Below are 27087 nucleotides of genomic sequence, written 5' to 3'. Positions count from 1 at the left end.
GCTCGTGACGAGTGACTTCCGGCGCGGAGGGGCGGGGTCGGGTGCGCGGCTGAGCCAGCAGCTGAAGCAGGGAGGGGATCGGTCGGGTGGCCGGCGGGTGCCAGCCGCCATGGAGGCCGTTCCCCGCATGCCCATGATCTGGCTGGACTTGAAGGAGGCTGGTGACTTCCATTTCCAGCCAGCGGTGAAGAAGGTGAGCGCACCTCCCACGTTTTCCCTCTTCCGCCGCGTATCTCCGTCGTCTGCCAGCTCGTGACGCCCCCTGCGCGCCCATCTCCTCACAGGCCCCGTCGCAGGATCTGGTGAGGCCAAGAGGGGCCTCCGCCTGTTTCCTCAGCCTGTCCCATTCCCTCGCGCCCGCGGACCGTTCTTTCCCTCTCTCCTTTCCGCGGGCTAGCACCCTCATCCTCATCGGAACCCGCTTCCCCACTTCTGCCCCGAGTCCCCCTCAGTTCCCGCTGGGACACCACACTTCCTCCGTCTGACGCTCTGGACCTGGTTCTGCCCCGCCCTCCGCCAAGCCTGCACCGCCCCGCGGGGGAGCGGCGGGCGGCCCTGACCGTGCGGGTGGATTCGACTGCTGTCCGCGACCGGACGGGGACGGAGGCTGAGGGTGTGTGTGCGCTCAGCGTGTGTGTTTGAGAGCGGAGCCCCGCTGGCCCAGAGAGGTGCCTGACTCCCCTCCGGTGGGGGTCTTTCTGACACTGGCTGCAATTCTGCATGGTTTCAGAAGAAGAAGAATCCTCCTTGGGAGCCCCTTTGGACCAAAAGATACAATTCCGTGTCGTTTTAGGAGGGTTACTACTTTTCATAACTGGCGGGAGGGCATAAACAGTGTTGTAACTCTCGGAGAAACCTTACCAGTCATTGTGTTGGGTAAAGCAGGCAGGCAGGTTTGGCTCTGACAGAGGCAAGGAAATTCTGTTGGGAGATCAGGTATGGCTATTAAGCATCAGGTGCCCTCTGACTGTGGTTACCAGTCCGTGGCCTGTTAGGGACCGGGCCGCAGAGCTCCGCTGCCCCGCGCCCCTCCCTCCCCCAGCTCCCTCCTCCCCCAGTCCGTGGAAAAATTGTCTTCCATGAAACTTAGGAAGGTGGAAAGTGCACAGGTGCGCAGCAGGAGGTGAGCAGCGAGCGCAAGGAAAGGGAAGCTTCATCGGTATTTACAGCCGCTCCTCGTCACTCACATCACGGCCTGAGCTCTGCCCCCCCCCCCCCCCCCCCGCGGGAAAATTGTCTTCCACGAGACTCGAGACTCGTCTCTGGTGCCAAAAAGGTTGGGGACCGCTGCCTTCTGAGACATCTGTTGCTTGGGGTAGGGCCATCTGGTAGCATTGGGGTCAGCTCAGAAGTGAAAAGGAACTACCAGGAGGTTGTTCCATGCAGAGTGCCTTGTGGGTTTAGCACAGCAGCTGCCCGAATAAGTCCCAGACCCAGACAATCTAGATGATCTAGGTGGTAGGCCGCTCAGCAGGATGCTTGAGAAAAGAATCAGGAAAAAGAAAATGGATTTGGAGGTAGCTTCCCAAGAAGCTGTCTCCCATCTTTTCTTTACATCACCACCACCTTAGTTTCAGGCACTATTTGTGTATATTTCTTTGCGTCCATAGCCTCTTGGGCCTCTTTTTCCTCGTTTGTAAAACAGGAAATTAGATTAATTGACCTAAAATTCCAGAATTTTGTAACACTTCCCCAAACTTTGCTTTCTTCTCCATATGTTCTCTCATATAGATACAGTACAATTGGATGAAGTTTTGTTTTCCTTTTTTCTTTTTTTTTTTTGCTTTCTCCACCCAGCTTTTCCTGACTCCAGGAAGAACCTGGAAGAGAAGCTGGATGAATTTTTCTAAAACACAACAAAACTCTTCTGTTTTCTGATTTTACAGAATAAAGCCAGTTTCCCATTCAGAATTCTTCCTTCCTAGCCTAGTTCTTTCAGCATTTATTGAGGCCCCACTATATGCTTGATCTATTACGTGCATCTTATACAGGTATCCCGGATTCTATTCACAGCCAGTTACTGTTCCCTTACCATACTCTGTGTGGTCCCTCTTTTGTGCCTTTGGTTGTAGAATTCCTCCTACTTAGAAGAGTTATTCTTTTTGCCCTATGGGGTAGTAATGGGGCCCTTTAATCTCTGTTAATTGGTTCTTTCAAGGTCTAACTTATACTCTCTTTTCCACAAAGCCTTCCTTAATCCTTTTATCTGGATTAATCTTTCCCTTCTCTGAATTTCCCTCTTGCCATCTTTTCCCTGGTGATAATTATGTGTGCTATGAACGCCCCTTTTTAGTTGTAAATTACCTGAGAGGCATCTCTGTGTTCCCCATAGCCTAGCAGGGTACCCTCTACATAGCTGGCAGTCAGAAAAAAATGTTTCTCAAATGCTTAAATGACAGTTGAGAGGGAATTTAGAAATGGTGACCATGGAAATCCAGTGGATAAAATCTTAGTCCAGAAACTCCTAGAAGATATTTTTGTTAGAACTTAGTCTTTGCTGCTCTGGTCACTCAGGCCTAGCCAACAAGGTATTGTGTGAGCAGTGACTTGCCTGGGAGCACTTGGGCCTCTATGAGAGGAGTTGCTTATTAGCCATTTAGCCTGAGGTGGTGTCGGATACTCAAAAAATAAATTTTTTCCTACAGTTGGAGGAAATTCTGCAGAAGCCACTGTAGCCTGGGAACTCTTCCTGACTTGGACTCCCTTCTCCAACTTTAGATCCCCTGCTCTGCCTTCTGCCACTGGTACCCTTTTCCTTTTCCATCCTTGGTCTGAGCTCTGGGAACCTCTACCGTGCCCTGGAGCTGAGGAGTAGAATTTAATTTAGGATAGTAAGGTAAAAATTGGTTGTTTATGTCAACCTGTTAAACACTGTACTGAGTCCTGATAATACAGACAAATAAGAGACCATCCTTTTTGCAAGGAATTCATAGTCTGGTAGAGGAAATTTAAAAACTAGAGTAATGACATTAGTGTAAGTGTAGAAATACTTGCAGTGTACAGAAGCCACAAACCTAAGGAGGGGCCATCAGGGAATGCTTGCCAGAGATGGGTTTTAGAGGATGAATAGGAATTTTCTAGACAGATAAAGAATTTCTTTCTTTGTGAGGGCTGGGCTTTTGACAAAGCCTTTCATGGTGGTTAGTATTGATTTTCACTCCTGATGGACATGGCTTCCATTATGGGATAATGTGAAATAGGAGCCAGGAAAAGAGCAAGCTGATTTTGAATTGCACTGCCAAACTTTAGGTTAGCATACGTGGTCTCATATAATTTGTTAGTGGGAAAGTACTGCTGGTCCTGCACCTTTTTAACCTGTGCTTTGGAGGCCAGAATGCTGACTTACCAGAAACTGATGAAGGATGACTTTTCTGTTCTTCATCAGTGAGTGATTTGGCCACAAGTGTTAGTATTTGAGGTTCTCTCTTCTTTCTGTCCCAAACACCTGCTCTTAACCAACTGTACTTGAGCTCAAATTGAGCTCTCTTGGACTGAGATGTTTTATCCATCCCTGATTCATTCATTGAACAAACAGTTATTGAGTGCCTGTCATGTGCCAGACTTGGGAATACAGTGGTGACAAAAATCCCTGCCTTCAAAGAGTTTGCCTTCTAGTAAGCTGCACAGTAAACTATCCTCAAGTGCACTTGGTTGGTAGCCACTCTGCCTTTCAATTGGCCTCTCCTCATCTCCCCTCCTCCCACTCTGGCTGAACTGATCTTTAAATGTCCACTTTTCTACTTTGCTTCTCCAGAGAAAACCTGCTGTTCAAGGCCTGTAACCAGCTCACTTCAGCCTACCACTCTAACTTCACTCCCCCAATCCTCTCCTATGGGAACTTGCATCCTCTTTTTCTTCCACATCTGGTCATTGCCCTTGTTCCTGTCCTTACTGGAATTCCTTTCCTCCTGTTCATCACCCAGGTTGTATTGGATCTCATTAGGATCCCTTCACCTGCCTGGCAATTGTACCCTCCTCCTCTGTATTCAGACAGTCTTAACATCCAACACTGGGTTGACCTGTACCACACAGTATACACTCTTTTTGCCTCTTCTTAATGTTCATCTTACTCACATCTAGGTAAAGCCTGGTTTTTCAGGTTTGTGGAATTGTTCCCCCCCTTCCAGATTTCCCATGGGACAGCTGACTGTTTTGAAAAACCAGCTTACACGTGTGTGTGCACATGCACACACACACAAATGCACATACAGAAAGGTAAATTAGAGGATCAGAAGCCTAAAAGGCCCCTGGGTGCTCAGCAGTGAGGGGCATAGGACATTTCCAGTTACCTGTGGTGGTGACCTGTCTTACCTCTTAGCACAGATTTGGAGTCACCCTGTGGGTCTGCCTAAGCCTGTCTGCCCACTTGAGTTTTTGCAGAAGAATGGCTTTAGGCACAGATGACCTGGATTGTCCACTTTATTCTTCTCCAACTTTAATCTCATACACCAAAAGCCTATCTCCATTTCACTTAGGGTTTAGACCAGATTCTTTACTTGGGAAGTAATAAATATTTGTGTGTAGAGAGTGCTTAACAAGTGTTGGGTGAATGACCTAGTTTAGTTCTTAGCACCCTTTGGGAGATGTAACTTCAGTCTTCCTCACCGTGTTGTTCAGACTGGCAAGGGACCATTAAGAAAAGTTGTGGGAGAGAGGTTATGCAGGGGTATTATGACTATTATGTAGGGGTTGGAATAGGGGAGGATGGAGGTGTATTCTCATCCTCGGGACTCTTGGACTGTGTTTTTCTCTAAGGCTTGCTGACATGGACAAAGGGGCTGAAGATTTCCCTTGGCAATCCTTCTTTCTCTGAATAAGATTAGTCTCATTTGAAATTCAGTAGCTGAGCATATATTGTGGTAATTAGCAATACTGTATGTAGGCCTCAATTTTATGTGTATTTCTCTGGAACAGCCCAAGGAATACCCTATGTTTAAGTCAACTTTGGAAATGGAGAAGAAAAAAACAATGTAATTGGTGAGCAAAGGCAATACTAAGATAAATGATGCCTTTTATTGCCCTTCTTGGCTTATTGCTTTAATTAGCACGATGAAATTCCAAGATGTACCAAATTAAGAGCAAAGCATACATTGAAGAATGAGAACATGCTAGTATAAGAGAAAGTGATGCAGAGGGACTCATAACTAGGTCAGGAGTCAGAAAATATGGCTTGGGGTCCTAGCACTACCATTGCTCAACTCTGGTTTCCCATCTAATCTGCAAAATATTGGCAGGATCAGGGTGGATGTTTCCAGTGATCTCATTTAGCTACAGAATTCTCTGCCGTTTCAGAGTAGCATCATGGAAATAGCATGGCCATTGGAATCACACCTTGATTTAGGTCCCTCCTGGTCCTATTAATAGCTGAATGACCTTCAGCTGCTACAAATGATTACATAGTTAATGTGGTCCTCACTTTTCTCACCTGTAACATGGAACTACTATAAGCTTGTGAGAATCAAGAGTTAATGCTTGTGAGTTTTTGGTATAGGTCTTGTGATATTGTAAACATTTTCAGCTGGGCATCCTCTTTCCTGGTTTAGGAAATAGCTTAAGTCCTTATGACAACTCTGTTAGACAGTTACACATAGCAGGTCCTATTAACCCCTTTTTACATATGTAAAAACCAAGCCCAGATCTCACAGTAACTCGAGGCACAGCCAGGACTTTTACTGTTTTTCACTTGGCAACTCCTTTCTTTCCTTTTTTTTTCCCCCAGTGGCTCTGATCCCTGGACATACTCTCATTTAGAGACCTGTCTTCAGGTCTTCTCTTATTCCCTCAGAAAAGGATCCTCAACTGCTCCAAAGCCTGGCTGGTTTTGGAGGTTCTCTGGTCCACCTCCTGCCCCTATTGCCTGTCAGCTGTGTAGGCACACTGGGGGGCTGTCAGTGCCTCTGGTTCTTACTCTTGGTCTGCTGCTGGGCCTGTTCTCAGGCTCTGTTGGGAGATTCGTATGCTTGGCCAACTGTTCGGAGTTCTGCAGAGTTGCATACCATAGTGAGACTGAGACAAAGTCTCCCTTACTCCAGAACTTTCAGCCACCCTCTTTCCTCTTTTTTTTCTAGTGGGGGAGTGATCAGTCATGGAGGATTTTGTCAGGGTTTAGAAAATATCCTGGCTGTTCTACTGACTTACTGTGTCACCAGGGATTCGTTTTCTCTGCCTGTTTTTCAGAGTTGTTTGTGAGAACCATATTAAAAAATAGCAATGGATTAGCCTAATTTGCAAAGAACATGGGCTCTGGAGCCTGAATGCCTGGGTTTCAGTCATATCTCCATCAGTTATTAGTGCGATGACCTTGGCAAATGCCCTAACCTCTTTTCCTTAGTTTCCTCATTTCCTCATCTATAAAGTGATAAAAAGTACCTACCTCTTTGGGTTGTTGTAAGGATAGAGTGACTACTGTGTACTCAGTACAGTGCCTGGCCTGTGGTAGGAGCTCACTTAGTGTCTACTGCTGCTGATCTTGGAGGACAGATGAGACAGGTAGAAGGTGACCTCTAGGGACAATTTGCTGGATGTGGGAGCAACATCTTTCTTTCACCATTGTGTGAATAGCAGGGACAGATGTCCTTAGCAACGTCACATGAAGCCTTGTTTCTAAGACAACTCAGATATCAATCTGATTCCTTTAGCCTCTCCCATGTGGCCTCTAGGCTGCACTTTTACTCATTTTCTCTAACCTAAGGGTGGGAAAACTAAAACCTCTTACTGAAACAGAATTAAAGAATATGCTCTCATTTCGATAGTCAAATTTTACCTTACCGGCCGGCGGTGGCTCATGCCTATAATCCTAGCACTCTGGGAGGCCAAGGCGGGAGGATTGCTTGAGCTCAGGAGTTTGAGACCAGCCTGAGCAAGAGTGAGACCCCATCTCTACTAAAAATAGAAAGAAATTATCTGGCCAACTAAAATATATATATAGAAAAAATTAGCCGGGCATGGTGGCACATGCCTGTAGTCCCAGCTATTTGGGAGGCTGAGGCAGTAGGATCGTTTAAGCCCAGGAGTTTGAGGTTGCTGTGAGCTAGGCTGACGCCATGGCACTCACTCTAACCTGGGCAACAAAGCGAGACTCTGTCTCAAAAAAAAAAAAAGACAGAAAAATTTTACCTTACAGCTTAGGCCACATTTTATAATTGTGGAGGTTTTGTGTTGTTGTTGTTTTAATTTAGGGGAAGGGATAAGGGGGGAGGAGTTGGATAGATCAGAGTAGAAATTAACCAGGAGCCCATACATGGGCTTCAAGGTTTCTGTGAACCCCCTAAAATTATTGGTAAATCTTTGTGTTTATGCACAGTTGAATATTTTTAAGGAAATTTCTTTTATGGCTTTTATCATATTCTCAAAGGACCCACAAAAGGCTAAAAATAAAAATCACTGACAGAGGGGAAAGTGTCATTCAGGTATCATTTAGCTCTTCAGCAACTTTTAAAACATTTGTTTTCCAAATTTCAAACATATTGAAAAGTTGCAAAATAATGCAATACTCACCCAAATTTTCACTACCTAGGGTGTGTTTTGTTTTGTTTTAAAGAGATGGGCTATTTCTCTGTCACTCAGGTTGGAGTGCAGTGGCACAATCATGGCTTACTGCAGTCTTGAACTCCTGGCCTCAAGTGATCCTCCTGCCTCAGCCTCCCAAGTAGCTGGGACTACAGGCGTGTGCTACCACACCTGGCCTACACTACTTAGTTTTGATGGTTATATTATACCATATTTGCTTTTCTTGATAGATAGAGATCCCATGAGCCCTTTGAAAGTAAGTTTTAGACATCATGACAGTTCTCCTGGACTCATCTGAGCATCTTATTTCCTAAGAATAAGGACGTTCTCCTACATAACCACAATATTATTATGACACCTAATAAAATCTATAATGCGTCTCTATTATTTATATTTAAATTTCACCTATTATTCCAAAACATCTTTTATGACTCCTTTTATTCAGACTGAGATCCAGCCAGGGTTCTCTTATTGCATTTAGTTCTGTCCATTTAATCACTTTTAGTCTATAATAGTCCCTGTCCCCCCTTAAATGACATTAATTTTTTGGATGAGATTAAGTTAATCATTGGGTAAAATGCCCCATCTTCTGAATTTTTTCTGAATGTCTCCTTTTTAATTTGTTTGTCTGTCTTCTGAATTTTCTGTAAAGGCAAACATTTGCTGAGTTTACAATACATGTGATAAGGCCCCTACCATTCTGTGATGCTTATTGTTTGGGGGTAGGACGTCACTGGCATGACCTTGCCACGGGCACACACAGTCTGTTGGAGGCATGTTCCGAATGGGAGGAAGTGACATTTTAGCTGAGTTTTAGTAGAGAAGGTGGGGACAACATGTACATAAACATTGATACCTGCAAGCAGTAATTCCAAAGTGCTGTTGGCTGGGTGTTCGTGGGAGGTGCCGGAGGACAATCCTTGAAGGACAATCCTTGAAGGCTATTGGGAGCAGGTTGTGAAGGGTCATGAACTCTGTACCAAGATTAGATTTGGTCCTACGGGCTTTGGGAAGCTACTGTAACACATTCTTTTTAGATTATAAGTTTTCTCTGTAGATTATACCTCATTTCCCATAATATTACCATCCTGAGATAAGCATGTTTTGGTCTATTTTTTCCCTGGGAGTTATGTGTATTTCAGAAGGATTTAAAGCTAGGAGTGACATCAGAGTTGTTAGAAAGACAATTCTGGCCACTGGGTAAGGGATGGATTTGGAGGCCTGGATTGTCCAGGACAGAGGTGGCAGTGGGATAGAGAAGAGACCTCATGGACACAGGGACTATTCAGCAGGTAAAACCAACTGGAGAAGAGGGGTTAGAGTCAGAGGTTTGGGAAAGTGGCTGCATGGTGCTGTAATGAGCTCAGCAGTAGCCTCCCTTCTGTCTGTTCCTCTTCTCCCTTTGCCTGCTAAGGCAGATAGAAGCTGTCATGCAGCCTTCCAGGTTCCTACTTGACTGATCCCTTAGCTGTGTGTCATGGGCCCTAGAAAGGGACCCTAGGAAAGGTGGATAGGCCGCAGGTATGGTGTGAGTGAGTGTGCTCTTGGACAGAGCACGCCACCTCTTAAAGCCTTTACCAACCTCCTTCTCTTTCCACCTCAGAAACATTGGTTAGGGCCTTAAGGAGCCTTGTGAGTTGGGCAGGAATGCCCGTAGTGTTTGTGGAATGAGTAGATCTGGCCAAAACACCAGGCAGCATGTACTGCAAGAGTGGTAGTTTCAGTTGCCTTAGTCTGTTGATCTTAGTTGAACAAGGGGCCCTTTGGTCCAGGCCTGAGCCTCCAGGCTTGTGTGTATGCTCACTGTCCAAGACAATCAGCTTTTGCTGTGGTGAGTGCTTTTGTGGACAGGCATGCCAGTCTCCTCTCTGATGTGAGCAGTGACCTCCCCTTCTCCCATCTGGGGTATTCTTATTACAGACCTGCAGGCCTCTCCTCACAGACAAGGACACTGCAGATCCTGTTTCTGTGGTGCCCTTTCCCAGCCAGGAGGGTGGGTTGGTAAGGAAGTCTCTGTACTCCTACTCTTGTTTGGTGGTACTTGCCTGCATTTGCTATTAGCTTAGGGTTCTGGTTGTTACCCCAGAGCACAGCAGGGTCCGATCCTGGAGAGAGGCTTGAGTTTGCAACCCTTTCTGGGATCATTGTTAGAATTCCATTTCGGCCAGCTAAGTTCCCTGGATTCCAAGCTGGCAGAGTCTGAGACTTTGTAGTGAGGGCTGCAGCATTATGAGGGCCTGCCAGGGTGTTTACGCAGAGGCATCCAGTCTTATTTTCCATTGTGCTCTAAGGAGGAGGAGGCTCCCATGGTCAGCACCTTGGTGCTGCCTGTTATTGAAGCAGTTCCCTGGTGGTCTGGGAGACAAGCTTGTGATTATAGGTCTGGGCTCGATCCTGAGCCCTGGGTGGTCGTTGTCCAGGACTCAGAGGGCAGGAGGAGATGTCTCATCTCTCACTGGCTTACAGTCTTCTCTCTCTCTCTCTCTAGTTTGTCCTGAAGAATTATGGAGAGAACCCAGAAGCCTACAATGAGGAACTGAAGAAGCTGGAGTTGCTCAGACAGGTAGGAGGGTAGTATCTGTATGCAGGCATGAACAGGTTTGGTTTGATAGGGAGATAAAGAAACTACCCAGAACTGTGGTTTTACTTGAATTTAATCAGTCTCCTCTTTGAGACTATTAGATTAGTTCAGTTTTTCACCATTGTAAAAACCACTGTCATAACCTGTATCTGTGCATATGTGGGCATTTCTAGGGTCGTTGCTGCAGGAATTAGTGGATGAACAGGATATACTTGTTTTAGTCTACACACCCCCAAGCAGGGTCTGCCACCTGCTGCTGACAGTCTGATAGGTAAAAAGGGTATTTAATTTTAATTTTCAATTATTTGGTTAATAGTAAGTTTGCACAATTTGTTGTTTTGGGTTTTGTGGTGTTTTTTGTTTTTTTTTTTTTTTTTTGAGTCAGGGTCTTGCTATGTCGCCCAGGCTGGAGTGCAATGTCACAATCATAGCTCACTGCAGCCTCAAACTCCTGGGCTCAAGTAATCCTGCCTCAGCCTCCCAAGTAGCTGGGACTACAGGCTACCATGCCTGGCTGACTTTTAAATTTTTGGTAGAGTTGGGGTCTTGCTGTGTTGCCCAGGCTAGGTCTCAAACCCCTGGGCTCAAGCAATCTTCCTGTCTTGGCCTCCCGAAGTGATGTGATTACAGGTGTGAGCCACTGCACCTGGCCAGGTTTATTATATATTTTCTTTCAGGGATTGTTTGTTAATATCTCTTGTTCATTTTTTTTTATTAGGGTATTGTAACTTTTATTGATTTGTAAGACTCATTCAGACATTAATGACATTGTTCATTTATCTTATATGATATAAATATTTTTCTTAGTTCAATTTAAAAAAAATTTTTTTTAGAGTTAGGGTCTCTGTCACCCAGGCTAGAGTGCAGTGATGCCATCATAGCTCACTGCAACCTTGAACTCCTTGGATGAAGTGGTCCTCCTACCTTAGCCTCCTGAGTGTCTAGACCTAGAGGTGTACACCACCATGCCCAACTAAGTTTTAAACAGTTTTTTGTAGAGATGGGGTCTCTTTATGTTACCCAGGCTGGTCTCAAATTCCTGGCTTAAGGTGATCCTCCTGTCTCAGCCTCCTAAACCGATGGGATAATAGGCATGAGCCACTGCGCCTGGCCAGTTCATTGTTTTTATTTATTGTGTTTGTATTTATTTTTTTGAAACAGGGTCTCACACAGTCACCTGGCTAGAGTACAATGGTGTCATCATAGCGCACTATAACCTCAAACTCCTGGGCTCAAGCGATGTTCCTGCCTCAGCCTTCTAAGTAGCTGGGACTACAGGTGTGGGCAATCATGCCTGGCTAATTTTTCTATTTTTTTTGTAAACGAGGTCTCTCTCTTGCTCAGGGTGGTCTTGAACTCCTGGCCTCAAGCAGTCCTCCTGCCTTGGCCTCCCAGAGTATAAGGATTACAGGCATGAGCCACCACATCTGGCCTCTAACTTTCTTTTTCAAGTTTTCCATGGCTGTTTTCACTCAAATATTCCTAAAATGCATTTACAATTTTTTTGTCAAGTTCTAAAAAAGTGTTAGGATTTTTGTGAGCTCATAAAATTTAGAGATTGATTAGATAGAATCAACATTTTTATGAGGTTACTTTACTGTCTAGGAACACGATATCTCCTCGTTTCTTCTCAGTGAAGTTCTGTGATTTTCTTGTAGGTTTTACACATATCTTATTAAATTTATTCCTGGATTTTTTTTTTTGTTTTTGTTGTTGCTATAACTGACTATCTGTCCTCCCCTCCCATTCTGTTTTCCACCCATTATAGTTAGTATAGAGAAAAGCAATTGAGTGATTAATTTCGTTAATTCTTTCATGCTTTCTGATTGTATTTCAGCTTATTTTCCTGGGTGTTCTGAGTACACAGTCATATCATACACATGTAATTTTGGTGCCTTCTTTCCAATAGTTGTACCCTTTATTTTCTTGTAATTGTTAGGTACTTCAAGAACAATGTTAATAATCACAAGATTGACCCCAAAAAGAAAGAAAAAGTTATAAATGCTTTAAAAAAAAAATCACAAGACTGTCCATCTATGATGTGTTTCTGGTGTCTGAGTTGATGCAGGGTTGCCACAAACCTTCAATTTGTAAAAAACGAATTATCTGCAAAGTGCAATAAAGTGCACAATAACAAGGTATTACCTGTATTTTTTTCCTAATTATTTTATGCACTGTTGTATAGCAACATGTTGTGATGTCAGGATTGAGCACAGTACTGGCTGTGGTACTGGATTGAGATGCTTTGTGCTACATGCAGAGGGTTGGTGGAAGGTGGGGCACCTCAGCCCTCTTAGTGGCTCTCATCTCATGGGGGGCAGGAGGGTCTGCACTGTCACTCACTTTGTATTCCTACATATTAACACATCATAGAAACCATAGAATACTTGGGAAATAAATGTAAAGAACAAAACAACTATGCCCAAAGACAGCCATTGTACCATTTCCCTTTTATTTAAAAAGCCAGAAGTTTTTTAAATAACACTGCCAAATAACTATTAGGCATTTGTTTAGGTATGTAATATGTGAGGGAAGGCCTGAACTCATCAATCTGGTAAGCCCCATTTAGTTGATGAGAGATTTGCTGCATGTGGCAAATTTTGTTAAAACAGTTTTCAACCTGTCTTAATCTGTGCCCCATAGCAATAATCAATAACTAAATGCTGTTTCTGTAATTAGTATTGTGAAAACAATTTTTTCTGTTTTTTTTTAATAAAAATTACATAATGTTGAGTACTTTCAGCTTCAATTCCAAGATGAAAAGGACTAAGAGGAGCTCTTCATTCATCTTTTTTATATGCTAGAATTTCCAGTCATGAATTATTCACCCCATTAACAGACATTTATTGAATCCTTTCTTACATCTCAGGTACTCTTCTAGGCATTGTGGATTTAGCAGTTTACAAAACAAAGTTCCTATGGAGTTATGTGGAATTCTAAATAGATTGCTTGAGTAGGAAGGCACTGGTGTGGTACATCAACATTGGGCTGAATCTACAGTGACAGGGAAGCGGGCTGGGGGCCTGCAAAAGAACACTGAATGAATGAGTGGCTTCATGAGGGATCCAGAGAGTGTGACGCTGGAGTAGTGGTTTCATTTGGCAGTGTTTTGAGTGAGGCTCTTATTCTTCAGTTTCCACATGGCTTATTAAGTGCTTGTCTCAGTCTCCTGAGGTGGCATGGTCCTGCCCCAGTAATCCATGCATTGGCTCATCATAGAGACACAGTTATTAGAATAACAGGTATGCAAACCAGACCTAAAAGGTTTGATGTAGGCTCAGTTCTCTAACAAGAAACTGTTTTCCTGTTGTCTACAGCATTGTGAAAGAATTGGAAACAGTGTTATCATGGCTAAGTGCGAACTTGCTTATTTTGCTTTTGAAAAATTTGAACAATGAAAGCCTCCAATTAAGGGAGCAGCATGAGTCCACTACAGGTCCTCTGGATGAATAAACATATGGAAATCCATACATTTCTGGGTTTGGTTGAAGTTACCATCCCATGCTGGTGCTAACTTTGAGTAGCGTACGTTGAAAATCTTTTCAGGCCAGGCACTGTGGCTCACGCCTATAATCCTAGCACTTTGGAAGACTGAGGCAGGAGGATTGCTTGAGGCCAGGAGTTTGAGACCAGCCTGGGCAACATACCGAGACACCATTGCTAGAAAGAGAAAAAGAAAACTGGACAGGCATGGTGGTACTCATCTGTAGTCCTAGCTACTTGGGAGGCTGAGGTGGGAGGATCCCGTAAGCCCAGGAGTTCAAGGCTATAGTGAGCTGTGATCATGCCACTGCATTCCAGCCTGGCAACAGAGCAAGACCCTGTCTCTAAAAAAACAAAAAGAAAAGAAAAGAAAAATGTTCTTACCTGGTATACTAAATGAAACTGTATCCAAAATTAATAGATCAGTCCTATACTAAAAACAGTCACCAGTACTGCTGGTTTATTGCAAGGATGGAGGCATTGTTGTGTGGCCCATGATAGACAAGAAAACACTTAACGACTATTGATTTCTACAGCAGGTATTTACATCACTGGTACCCAAGCTCAGCCACGCCAGTGCAAACTTCAAACCCTCAGACTTCAAACAAAGAAAAGGGAAACATGTTGCTATATAATAGTGCATAAAATAATTAAGAAAAAAATAAGGAATACCTTATTTTATTGCATTTTGCTTTATTGCACTTTGCAGATACTGCATTCTTTTTCTTTTTTCTTTTTTGAGACAGAGTCTCACTCTGTTGCCCCAGGTAGAGTGCAGTGGCGTCATTGTAGTTCACTGCAGCCTCAAACTCCTGGGCTCAAGTGATCCTCCTACCTCATCCTCCGAAGTAGCCAGGACTACAGGTGTGTCCCACCACACCGGCTAATTTTTTTCTATTTTTGGTAGAGATGGGGTCTTGCTCTTGCTCAGGCTGGTCTCAAACTGCTGACCTCAAGTGATCCGCCTGCCTCCGCCTCCCAGAGTGCTAGGATTACGTGTGTGAGCCACCATGCCCAGACAGATACTACATTCTTTACAAATTGAAGGTTTGTGGCAACCCTGCATCAAGCAAGTCTGTTGGCATAATTTTTCCAACAGCATATGCTCATTTCATGTCTCTGTGTCATGTTTTGGTAATTCTCACGGTACTTCAAACTTTTTCATTATTATTATGTCTGTTATGATGATCTGTGATTAGTGATCTTTGACGTTACCATTGTAATTGTTTTGGGGTGCCATCAACTGCACCCAAATAAGAGGGTGAACTTATAAATGTTGAGTGCGTTCTGACTGCTTGAGGCTGAGGCAGGAGGGTCACTTGAGCCCAGGAATTCGATGCTACCATGAGCTATGATCACCCCATTGTACTCCAGGCCTGGGTGACAGAGACCGTCTTCAAAAAAAAAAAACAACAAAAAAAAACGTCGTTGTCTATCATCTGCTCTTTCTCTGGGACAGTTTCTCTTTATTTATTTATTTATTTTTTTACTTTGGGCTATACTTCCCGGTTTCTTTGTATGCCTCATAATTTTTTTGTTGAAAAACAGACATATGAATTCTATGATATAGTAACTCTGGAAATCAGATTCTTCCCCTTCCCCAGCGTTTGCTGGTTTTCATTGTGTTCCTGATTGTAGGCTGTCTCTGTGCCAAGGATCAGCCTGGGGTATAAACTTAAGATCATCTCAGGCTTTTTCTGAGCCTGCATCTTTTCCCACGTATGTGCAATGACTTTCTAATTTCCACACATATATATGGTTGCTTTTGAATGTCTTAGTCTTCAGTGTCTGGCTCCCAAAGGAGGACAAAGACAAAAATGAAGGAGGAAAAAAGATGCCAGGCCTTTAAGTCCTTTGGAAGTTACTTCAGTTAGAGGTGGAGGAGCTTGCAACAGTGAGGGAGCGTGCAGTAGCAGTCATCTCTGCCTCTTTGTCTGAACCTCTGGGATAAGAAGCAGCAGGCAGCCATCAGAGCACAGAACTCCTATATCTGGAGGACAGAGTCCTTTTTGTCCACACTAGCTCCCGCAGGCTGCTCCTGGAACTGGTACACAGCTGCCTGCCAGGTGCTGGGGATGAGGGAAGGGTGGCTGCTAGTGTGCTAGGAGCCAAAATTGACTGAAATTAGCGGCAATATACTACTACTGTACTGTCCAAGCCTTCCCTAGAAGTTGCAAGCCTTCAATAGATGCCAGAGTTAAGTGAGATAGATTCTGGTTTTTGTTGTGTTAAGCCAGTGCAACTGTTGTCTAGTTGGGGAGACAGATTTCTGGTGCTTCTTATTATATCTTCCCAGAATCTTCCTCATAAATTGAATTTTTAAAAAGAGTTTATTTGAACAAAGTTTGAAAACAAGTGAGATAACCTTATCCCCTAGCACTACCACCATTTTGCACACACAAAGCACATACTACACACATGGATACAACACAGCCTAGGAGGAGCATTGTCACCGATCTCTTTTTATTTTTTAAAATTTTTAAAAATTTAAAATTATTTTTAGAGACAGGGTCTCACTCTAGGCTAAAGTGCAGTGTCACAATCATAGCTCACTGCAGCCTTGAACTCCTGGCCTCAAACAGTCCTTCCATCTTAGCCTTCTCAAGTAGCTGGGGCTACAGGCAGGCCATGCCACAGCTAGCATCACAGATCTCTAAAGCATCCCCTGAGGCAGATCCTCTAACGCTGTGTTCCCCAACCCCTGGGCCACGACCCAGTGCCAGTCAGTGGCCTGTTAGGGACCAAGCTGCAGAGCCTCACCCTTGCCCGCCCCCCCAATCCATAGAAAAAAATGAAAAATAAATTACCAATTACCATATTAAAAAAACTCCCAGACTAAGCAACATATAAAGCAAAAACCATGAACTGGGCATGGTGGTGAGTGCCTATAGTCCCAGCTACTGGGGAGGCTAAGGTAGGAGGATAGCTTGAGCACAGGAGTTTGAGGTTGCAGTGAGCTATGATGACATCACTTCACTCTAGCCTGGGTAACAGAGCAAGACCCGGTTTCCAAAAAAAAGTAAAAATCAAATGAACCATTAGAGCAATTTTACAAGTAACACTGGTCAAGTTTTTAGTGAAACAGTAAGTCTGTCAATGCATAGAGACATACAAGTCAGAGACAACATTAGTTATCCTTTTGCCATACTCAGATTTGCAGTGGAACGAGGGGTGGATATAATTTGGGAAGCTTTAAGCAATCCTTTCTTTGGCCTGAGCCTCAGTTTCCTCATCTGTAAAACCAGGGCTGGAATAGTTGTTTCTCTGACTTTCTTTTCTAACTCTGAAATAAATTTTTGGCTCTGTGATTACGGAGTAAAATTGACAGGTGCAGGGGATGGTGTGGGGTGTCATGTTGGTGTCATGGCTCTGTCCCACCACATTTAGCTCATCAGAGTCTGACAGACAGGCTGGGACCAGAGGGAAGACTGCTTCCATTGCTTCCCAGAGATGGCTTTAGGAAGTATAAGACAAATATTTTTCATTTTTTTATGTGCTTTAGTGACTATTGAAAAAATGTGTACCTAGCATATCACACCTGTTATTTTAGAGCTGTTATTGCTTAGGATGTGGCTCTAATTTTAAAAGTAGATAGGTTTAAAGAAAAATGTTATGTACGAGTGGTATTTGAATATAGCAGAAGTCCTGATGGAGGTGGTGTGATAAGAATGACTAGATTTGAGAAGCCCTGGCCAATGGGACAGGCCCCTGAGGTGGCACCTCAGCAGTGTAGCTGTGACACAGCTTATTCTTGCACTGGGTATTCTAGAGGCCCTACCACCAGGGAGATTGTCATTCCTGTTTAAAGAGGAGACTGAGGCCCAGAGGGAAGATGGTCTCCCAGGACACTGCTGGGAAGTGATGTAGGGTGTGACTAGTGCCAGACTCTTCTGCTGCGGTGTCCCACAGAGCATGTGCGTCCCTCCTGAGAACATCCCTGTTGGCAGTGCGGAGCTGAGCTCAGGAGAGGAGCGTCCTGGAGGATTTCTTCTAGCCTTGCTGCTGGGCCCCTCAGCTGCTGGCATCCTAGTGAGGGACTGGGGTCCTCTCAGCAGGGGGTGAGGCAGGCACAGTGCTGAAGCCCATCCCCTGTGTACTTGCTTCTTGGAGGGGATGTTCTCTGCTTTTCTGTTTAAACAGAGAGTTCATTTGCTGTGTATTTTTTCCCCTAAAATGGGAATAGCTTTGCTGTTTATTATAAAAATTGAAAATGTTCAATATAAAGAATATGTAAACAATATAAATAATGAAATACATGTTTCTGTTAGAGACATACATACCTATCTATCTATATAGAATAAGAGATAAATCACTTAAATCCTATCACCCAGAGATAATCCCTGTTAACATTTTGGTGTATAATCTGAATTTTTTTTTGTCTGCATACGTACTTTATCAATATTTTTATGACTTTACACAAATGAGATCATACCATTTGTCTCCTACATTCTTTCTTTGCCTGACAGTGTGTCATGGCATATTAATATATGAATAACTACAGATCTTTGTCTTAAGTTGTCATGGCTGCAGCATATTCGCTTGTGTGTATTGCCTTGACATAAGTTATTTAAACAGTCCTCTTTACTGATGTTTATGTCTCTTACAGTAAATTTTTAGATATAGAACTGGGTCAAAAGTAAAACATGTTGCAAATTGCCTTCCAGAAATGTGGGGTGGATTCACAGTCTGACAGCCTTGGCTGGTGGGGTGGTTTGTTGAATGACTAGAGGTGTAGCCATGGCTTTTTTTGGATCCCTTGGAATGTGCAGTTTGCCAGCCTCCATGTGTGTTTCCTGGACTTCGTGGCTGGGCTGACCTGCCTGTCCTCTACCCCACATGATGACAGGCCTGTTCTCCTATCCTGCACCTTAGAATGCTGTCCGTGTCCCCCGGGACTTTGAAGGCTGCAGTGTCCTTCGCAAGTACCTCGGCCAGCTGCACTACCTGCAGAGTCGGGTCCCTATGGGCTCAGGCCAGGAGGCTGCCATCCCTGTCACCTGGTGAGAGCCAGCAGGCAGGGCTGGGGGTGGGGAGCCTGGATGGTGCCTGGGATAGCCCGGGGGGGTCTGGGTAATAGGAGTGTTCCTTCCCTCCCCTTCCCTTTCTTCCCCTTGCTGCACAGGATGGGGAGTGGCCTTATGTGGTCTCCCCAGGCCTCCCCTTCTGACCCCACATTGGGGTAGCTGGTCCCCTTACCAGGTCTCAGGGCTCTGGCCAGCTCCTACCCTCTAGATGACTGGGGTGGCATGTCTGCAGGACTGAGATCTTCTCAGGCAAGTCTGTGGCCCATGAGGACATCAAGTACGAGCAGGCCTGTATTCTCTACAACCTTGGTGAGCTGCCTGATCCCTTCCCTATGGCCCCACTCCCAGCGCTGCCAGCCTAGGATCTCAGCTCATCAGATAGCCACAAAGGCAGTGAGCTAATGAAGGGAGGACTCCTGGGTTCCGACCCCTCCATGGCTTCCCCCACAGTTCTGCCAGCTCCTCTGCCGTTTCCTAGCCCATGGGCAGCCGCTGTGCTGGGGACAGGCTCTACTGGGCTGGCTGCCACAGAGTGGCCACCGTGTGCTCTGGCTGGGAGAGATGGCCTTTCTTCTTTAACTGGACAGCCCCCAGCTTATGGTTTTGGGCTGCTTCAGGCAGGAGGAGAACAAGGCTGGCCTCAACTTGCCCTGCTGGTCAGCCTTAGCCTGACTCAAAGGAAAAGCTTCGGGAGTCCCAGAGTCATGTGTAGACATCCCTGAAGCTTCAGGACTGAGCCCCTAGGACAGGAGCCCCTCCTTCCTGAGCCCCAGCCTCCCCTAACACCATGTCCTCTGCCTCCCCAGGAGCACTGCACTCCATGCTGGGGGCCATGGACAAGCGGGTGTCAGAGGAGGTGAGAAGAGGGGTGGTGGACATACCAGGGAGAGGCAGCCTCCATGGTGTGAATGACTTCTGTCCCATAGAGGGGACACAGGCCATCCTCCCCCCTTCCCTCCCAGGGTATGAAGGTCTCCTGTACCCACTTCCAGTGCGCAGCAGGTGCCTTCGCCTACCTTCGTGAGCACTTCCCTCATGCCTACAGTGTTGACATGAGCCGCCAGATCCTCACTCTCAATGTTAACCTCATGCTGGTGAGGATGTGCTCTGGTTAAAGCCGAGCTGAATCCAGGGGATGGCCAAGGGAGGGGTAGTTAGGTCTGGATCCTAGACCAGGCCATGTGCACATGGCAGTGAGGGACCGGCAGGGACCCTTGGCTTTTGTCTTCTGAGCTCTGGGTAGATCAGGAACAGGCGTGCTTCTTGGGGTGGGGAAGATCCCTTGGTCTACCCCCGGGGAAGGGAAAGCCCTCTGGTGAGTGAGGGAGTGCACCTGCACGTGTCACCCCAGGGCCAGGCTCAGGAGTGCCTCCTGGAGAAGTCAATGTTGGACAACAGAAAGAGCTTTCTGGTGGCCCGCATCAGTGCACAGGTAGGGATGGGGGCTGAGGGCAGGCCTTTGCTTTACTCCTGACCTTCCCTGACTGGGCCCCATCCCGCTCCCAGGTGGTAGATTACTACAAGGAGGCATGCCGGGCCTTGGAGAACCCTGACACAGCCTCACTGCTGGGCCGCATCCAGAAGGACTGGAAGAAGCTCGTGCAGATGAAGATCTATTACTTCGCAGCTGTGGCTCATGTGAGGGCACCAGGGCACTGGGGCTGGGCTGGGCTGAGTTGCTGCAGCTCAGGAAATAAGTTGTGACGTCTCTTCTTCTTTTCCAGCTGCACATGGGAAAGCAGGCCGAGGAGCAGCAGAAGTTTGGGGAGCGAGTGAGTGAGCTGTGGCGAGGAGGGGACTCGGGACTGGTTCCAGCTTTGAGTTTATTCCTGTTCCTTATAGAACAGGGGAGATAGTCTTCTGTCTGTCACACCCCTACATCCCTGGCCACAACCCTGCTGCAGGCCTGGTGTCCTACATGTTGTCCCATCTGTGTAGCCCCCGTTCCTTGGGGTTGGAGGAGGGATGGCAGGCTCCCCACAGAGTGGTGGCTGGGGCAGGCTGTGATGCTACCTTGGTACTGTTGGCTGGGCTGGCACCTGGCTACCCCCTGAGCTTATCTTTTGATGAGTGGCCTGATGGCCAGGCAGGGCTAGGTGGGGAGGCAGAATGAATAGGAATCTCAGCAGGGAAGGACAGAGTAGGCTTTGCCCGCTGCCCTCCACAGGTTGCATACTTTCAGAGTGCCCTGGACAAGCTCAATGAAGCCATCAAGTTGGCCAAGGTAAAGCTGAGGGAGGCCTGGCTGTCCCTCAGATCCCTGAGGGAACAGGGAGCAAGGCTGGTGGGACTGAGGGCGTGTCCTGGCCTTGGTTGGTGCTGAGGCCCCACCCCTATCCCACAGGGCCAGCCTGACACTGTGCAAGACGCTCTTCGCTTCACTATGGATGTCATTGGGGGAAAGTGAGTCCATGGGGGTGGCCCTGGTTCCCTCTTCTTATGAAAGGTCTTGTCCTTCTGCCTGCATCCATGGGTGGAAGCCACCGGGAAGCTAGGTCCTGGGTCCCTACTGACCCACCTCATGACTCCTCATTCCCTCTGCTCCCACCCCCAGGTACAATTCTGCCAAGAAGGACAATGACTTCATCTACCACGAGGCTGTCCCAGCACTGGACACCCTTCAGCCTGTGAAAGGTCTGGGAGCTGAGGGGAGGCTGAGGAATGGTGTCGGGGTGAAGATGGGGTGGGGATAGGACACAAGCTACCTCAAGGACTCTTCCTGGGCCTGATCCCCACAATTCTTCCTCCCCTCCCAGGAGCCCCCTTGGTGAAGCCCTTGCCAGTGAACCCCACAGACCCAGCTGTTACTGGCCCTGACATCTTTGCCAAACTGGTACCCATGGCTGCCCATGAGGCCTCGTCACTATACAGGTGGATGGAGGGGCTGGCCCTGTCCTTGGCACAGCGGGAGTTGGGATGTCTCAAGAGACGTGGCCCTCTAGCAACTGCTCTGTTGCTTCTGCAGTGAGGAGAAGGCCAAGCTGCTTCGGGAGATGATGGCCAAGATTGAAGACAAGAATGAGGTCCTGGAGTGAGTGTGGGACTAGGAGTGGGAGGCAGGGGGTACGCCCTGGAGCTGCCTGTGATGGGAGAGGAGTGAAGAAACGTGTTTGTGCCAGGAGGTTTCCTAACTCTGCCTCCCCCTGCTGGGGTCTCATGGGGTGGATTTGTAAGGCGAGAGTCTTGCATCCTGGGAGGAGGATGTCCCTTTTGTCCCACTCTTTCCAGCAGAAGCCTAGGCACATTGTGTGGGCCTAGGCCAGACCTGGAGGTAGAGGTCGGGGGTGGTGATTTGCTTTCTGCTGAGACCGCAGACCTAGCTTCAATGGTGAGGGTTCATCCTAGCAGGATCCTTTGACATTGGAAGGAGTTGGGTCAACACCCAGCACCCACCTGGCCCTGTTGCCCCCACAGCCAGTTCATGGATTCAATGCAGCTGGATCCCGAGACAGTGGACAACCTTGATGCATACAGCCACATCCCACCCCAGCTCATGGAGAAGTGTGCAGCCCTCAGCGTCCGGCCAGACACTGTGAGGAACCTTGTCCAGTCCATGCAAGGTGAGCAAAGGGCAGAGCAAGCAGGTAGAGGGGGTGCATGGAAACCATCCGCTGTGGCCTTCTCCCTGTGTCCCTGTTCACCGAGGACAGGGGCTATGGCCCTGAGCCCTGGCATAGGCATCCACTCCCACACCTCCACGGATCACTGTACCTGCTATGCCCTGTGCCTGTAGACCACCGTGAGCGATGTAAGCCCTTATCTGAGTGGGCAGTTCTGTCTCTTGGGAGATGGGCCAGAGTGGGTGCCTGATCTGCCTGCCTCAGGGCTGTTCCCTAATACGTACCCCTAGTGCTGTCTGGCGTGTTCACGGACGTGGAGGCCTCCCTAAAGGACATCAGGGACCTGCTGGAGGAGGATGAGCTGCTAGAGCAGAAGTTCCAGGAGGCAGTGGGCCAAGCTGGGGCCAGCCTGGCTGCCTCTAAGGCTGAGCTGGCAGAAGTGAGGCGAGAATGGGCCAAGTACATGGAAGTCCACGAGAAGGCCTCCTTTACCAACAGCGAGCTGCACCGCGCCATGAATCTGCATGTTGGCAACCTACGCTTGCTCAGTGGGCCACTTGACCAGGTCCGGGCTGCCCTGCCCACGCCAGCCCTCACCCCAGGTAAGCCCCACTCGCTTGACCCATGGGGAGGCACTTGAGCTGGGGGTTTCTCTGGCCTCACTGACCACTACTGGCCCCAGAGGACAAGGCTGTGCTGCAGAACCTGAAGCGCATCCTGGCCAAGGTGCAGGAGATGCGGGACCAGCGTGTGTCCCTGGAGCAGCAGCTGCGTGAGCTTATCCAGAAGGATGACATCACTGCCTCACTGGTTACTACAGACCACTCGGAGATGAAGGTGGGCTGGGCAAGCTGGGTAGAGGGGTCTGGCTCTGAGCTCCACCCTTAGGTGGTGAGAACCTGAGTGTCCGTCCCCAACCCCCCAACATACTCCTCAGAAGCTGTTTGAAGAGCAGCTAAAGAAGTACGACCAGCTGAGGGTGTACCTGGAGCAGAACCTGGCTGCCCAGGACAATGTCCTCGGTGCGCTGACAGAGGCCAACGTGCAGTATGCAGCTGTGCGACGGGTGCTAAGCGACCTAGACCAAAAGTCAGTGCCCAGTCCTGTGTTCTTGCCCCGAGTGCCGCCCAGAGCTCTGCTCCCACGGCTTGCCTCATCCTGGCCCTTCTGCCCACCAGGTGGAACTCTACACTGCAGACCCTGGTGGCCTCATATGAAGCCTATGAGGACCTGATGAAGAAGTCCCAGGAGGGCAAGGATTTCTATGCAGACCTGGAGAGCAAGGTGGCTGCTCTCCTGGAACGGGCACAGTCCACCTGCCAGGCCCGAGAGGCTGCCCGCCAGCAGCTCCTGGACAGGTGGGTGTGTGTGGCCCTGGGGCTGTGGTGCAGCTCCAGCCCAGACCAGCTGGGCTGATGGGGGTCTGGGCCCACTTCTTCCCTGCCTGTCCAACAGGGAGCTGAAAAAGAAGCCACCACCACGGCCCACAGCCCCAAAGCCGCTGTTGGCCCGCAGGGAAGAAGGTGAGGTGATAGAGACAGGAGACCCACCAGAGGAGCTGCGCAGCTTGCCCCCTGACCTGGTGGCTGGCCCACGACCTCCTGACACCTTCCTGGGAACTGTGACTCCGCTCCACTTTCCTCCTGGCCCCTTCGCCAACTCCACAGGCCCGGGACCCCACTATCTCTCAGGCCCCTTACCCCCCGGTACCTACTCGGGCCCCACCCAGATGATCCAGCCGAGGGCCCCAGGGCCCCCCACGATGCCCATGGCACCTGGGCCCGCCCTCTACACAGCCCCTGCCTACACACCAGAGCTGGGCCTTGTGCCCCAATCCTCCCCCCAGCACGGCGTGGTAAGCAGTCCTTATGCGGGGGCAGGGCCACCTCCACCAGTTGCAGGTCTGCCCTCAGCCCCACCTCCTCAGTTCTCAGCCCCTGAGTTGGCCATGGTGGTTCGGCCAGCCACCACCACAGTAGACAGTGTCCAGGCCCCGATTTCCAGCCACACAGCACCACGGCCAAACCCCAGCCCTGCTCCTCCCCAGCCCTGCTTCCCAGTGCCTCTGCCACAGCCCCTGCCCACACCCTACTCCTACCCTGTAGGAGCCAAGCAAGCTCTTGCGGCCCCGCCAGCCCAGCACCACTTCTCTCCTGGCATCCCCACAGGTTTTCCGGCCCCAAGGATGGGGCCCCAGCCCCATCCTTCACAAGTGGCATTTGGGCCTCAGCCCCCCCAACTCCAGCATCCGCACCTCTTCCCACCCCAAGCCCCAGGACTCCTACCGCCACAGTCCACCTACCCGTTTGCTCCTCAGCCTGGTGTCCTGGGGCAACCGCCAGCCCTGCACACCCAGCTCTACTCAGGCCCCTCCCAAGACCCTCTGCCCCCCCACTCAGGGGCTCTGCCTTTCCCCAGCCCTGGGCCCCCTCAGCCTCCCCATCCCACCCTGGCATATGGTCCTGCCCCTTCTCCTAGACCGTTGGGTCCCCAGGCAGCCCCTCTCTCCATTCAAGGCCCCCCACCTACTGGCCAGCCCACTCCTAGTCCCCACCTGGTGCCTTCACCTGCCCCATCGCCAGGGCCTGGCCCAGTACCCTCTCGGGCCCCAGCAGCAGGGCCACCCCCGTGCTTGCGCCGAGGCACTGCAGCTGCAGACCTGCTCTCCTCTAGCCCTGAGAGCCAGCACGGCGGCACTCAGCCTCCCGGGGGTGGGCAGCCCCTGCTGCAGCCTACCAAGGTGGATGCAGCTGAGGGCCGCCGGCCACAGGCCCTGCGGCTGATTGAGCGTGACCCCTATGAGCATCCTGAGAGGCTGCAGCAGTTGCAGCAGGAGCTGGAGGCCTTCCGGGGCCAGCTGGGGGATGCGGGGTCTCTGGACACCATCTGGAGGGAGCTGCAAGATGCACAAGAACAGGATGCCCGAGGCCGTTCCATCGCCATCGCCCGCTGCTACTCACTGAAGAACCGGCACCAGGATGTCATGCCCTATGACAGTAACCGTGTGGTTCTGCGCTCAGGCAAGGATGACTACATTAATGCTAGCTGTGTGGAGGGGCTCTCCCCATACTGCCCACCCTTAGTGGCCACCCAGGCCCCACTGCCCGGCACAGCTGCCGACTTCTGGCTCATGGTCCACGAGCAGAAAGTGTCAGTCATTGTCATGCTGGTGTCTGAGGCTGAGATGGAGAAGGTGAGGAGGGGTGCCCACAGGGACAGTGTTGGGGTAGTAGGGCAGGGGGCCTTGTTAAGCCAGCCCTAACTGTCCCAACTTGTCTGTTCCTCAGCAAAAGGTAGCACGATACTTCCCCACTGAGAGGGGCCAGCCCATGGTGCACGGTGCCCTGAGCCTGGCACTGAGCAGCGTCCGAACCACTGAAACCCACGTGGAGCGTGTGCTGAGCCTACAGTTCCGAGACCAAAGCCTCAAGCGCTCTCTTGTGCACCTCCACTTCCCCACTTGGCCTGAGTTGTGCGTCCACTGCCCTGGATGGATGGGGGGCAGGGACGGTCCTTGGTGCGGGGAGGGGTAAGGGCTTCAGATCAGACCTGGCTCATAGGCCCTGCCCCACCCCACCCTGCAGAGGCCTGCCTGACAGCCCCAGCAACCTGCTGCGTTTCATCCAGGAGGTGCACGCGCATTACCTGCACCAGCGGCCCCTGCACATGCCTATTGTTGTGCACTGCAGGTAGGAGTGGGCAGCTGCCTGGGGGTTCCTCTTCAGGCCCTGGACCTCGCCTAACACCCACTTCCTACCACAGCTCTGGTGTGGGTCGCACGGGAGCCTTTGCGTTGCTCTACGCAGCCGTGCAGGAGGTGGAGGCTGGGAACGGGATTCCTGAGCTGCCTCAGCTGGTGCGGCGCATGCGGCAGCAGAGGAAGCACATGCTACAGGAGAAAGTGAGGGCCTGGGCAGCTGGGAGCTGGGATGGGCCTTCTCCCTTGGGGTGATAGCCCCTGCCCAGCTGACCAGGCCAAATGCCCCTTACACAGCTGCACCTCAGGTTCTGCCACGAGGCAGTGGTGAGACATGTGGAGCAGGTCCTGCAGCGCCATGGTGTGCCCCCTCCGTGCAAGCCCCTGGCCAGCGTGAGCATCAACCAAAAGGTGAGGGAGGTTCCCTGGGGGTTGCTGGGATTACCATAGCCTCATGAATCTTTCTCCTCACCTACTCTGTCTTCTCAGAATCACCTTCCTCAGGACTCCCAGGACCTGGTCCTTGGTGGGGACGTGCCCATTAGCTCCATCCAGGCCACTATTGCCAAGCTTAGCATCCGGCCTCCTGGGGGCTTGGATTCTCCAGCTGTCAGCCTGCCAGGCCCTGCAGAGCCCCCAGGCCTGCCACCAGCCGGCCTCCCAGAGTCTACCCCAGTCCCATCTTCCTCCCCACCTCCTCTCTCTTCACCCCTGCCTGAGATCCCCCAACCTGAGGAACAGCAGCCAGTGCCTGAAGCCCCCAACTTGGGGCCCCCCTCCTCCTCCCTGGAGCTGCTGGCCTCCTTAACCCCAGAGGCCTTCTCTCTGGACAGCTCCTTGCGGGGAAAGCAACGGATGAGCAAGCAGAACTTTCTGCAGGCCCATAATGGGCAGGGTTTGCGGGCTGCCCGGCCCACCGATGACCCCCTTAGCCTTCTGGATCCACTCTGGACACTCAACAAGACCTGAACAGGCTTTGCGTGCCTGGTCCTTACACTACGTCATCTCTTGTGCCCAGCAGGGTCTCTCTGGATAGGCACTCTCTTACTCCCATTCCCGCTGCCTTTGGCTCTGCCTGGCCCAGCCCACACCCCTGTGGGGTACAAGATGCACTGCGGGCGCTGGGTCAGGTTCTCCTTTGTGGGACCTATTTTTCAGCTCTTTGCTATTGAAATAATAAACCAACCTGTTCTGTGGCCAGTGTATGGGCCCACCCATGGCTGTCTCCCTCAG

General features: G+C 49.3%; 1 protein-coding gene across 3 annotated transcripts; it reads left to right on the top strand.

Annotated features, from left to right (window-relative positions):
• PTPN23 (protein tyrosine phosphatase non-receptor type 23) lies at positions 1-27057 on the top strand. Of its 3 annotated transcripts, none has more exons than XM_045530378.1 (25): positions 1-193; positions 9998-10072; positions 18446-18573; positions 18830-18906; positions 19404-19453; positions 19560-19691; positions 19949-20029; positions 20104-20235; positions 20322-20369; positions 20765-20821; positions 20942-21000; positions 21152-21231; positions 21354-21468; positions 21563-21628; positions 22012-22157; positions 22448-22759; positions 22840-22994; positions 23095-23246; positions 23336-23515; positions 23613-25350; positions 25445-25629; positions 25742-25846; positions 25920-26058; positions 26152-26265; positions 26344-27057. In XM_045530378.1, the coding sequence occupies exons 1-25, from the start codon at positions 110-112 to the stop codon at positions 26821-26823; spliced, it is 4890 nt and encodes a 1629-aa protein (XP_045386334.1). In that variant the 5' UTR covers positions 1-109; the 3' UTR covers positions 26824-27057. The 3 variants fall into 3 exon arrangements, with proteins under 3 accessions (XP_045386334.1, XP_045386336.1, XP_045386335.1); XM_045530380.1 differs by having other exon boundaries at positions 19-193; positions 19590-19691; XM_045530379.1 differs by having other exon boundaries at positions 19-193; positions 26152-26247.
• The last annotated feature ends 30 nt before the right edge of the window (positions 27058-27087 follow it).

This window comes from Lemur catta, chromosome 18 (genome assembly GCF_020740605.2).
Source record: "Lemur catta isolate mLemCat1 chromosome 18, mLemCat1.pri, whole genome shotgun sequence".
NCBI classification, from domain to species: domain Eukaryota; kingdom Metazoa; phylum Chordata; class Mammalia; order Primates; family Lemuridae; genus Lemur; species Lemur catta.
Note: the sequence above shows the minus strand (reverse complement) of the source record. Positions and strands in the feature narration are given on the sequence as shown.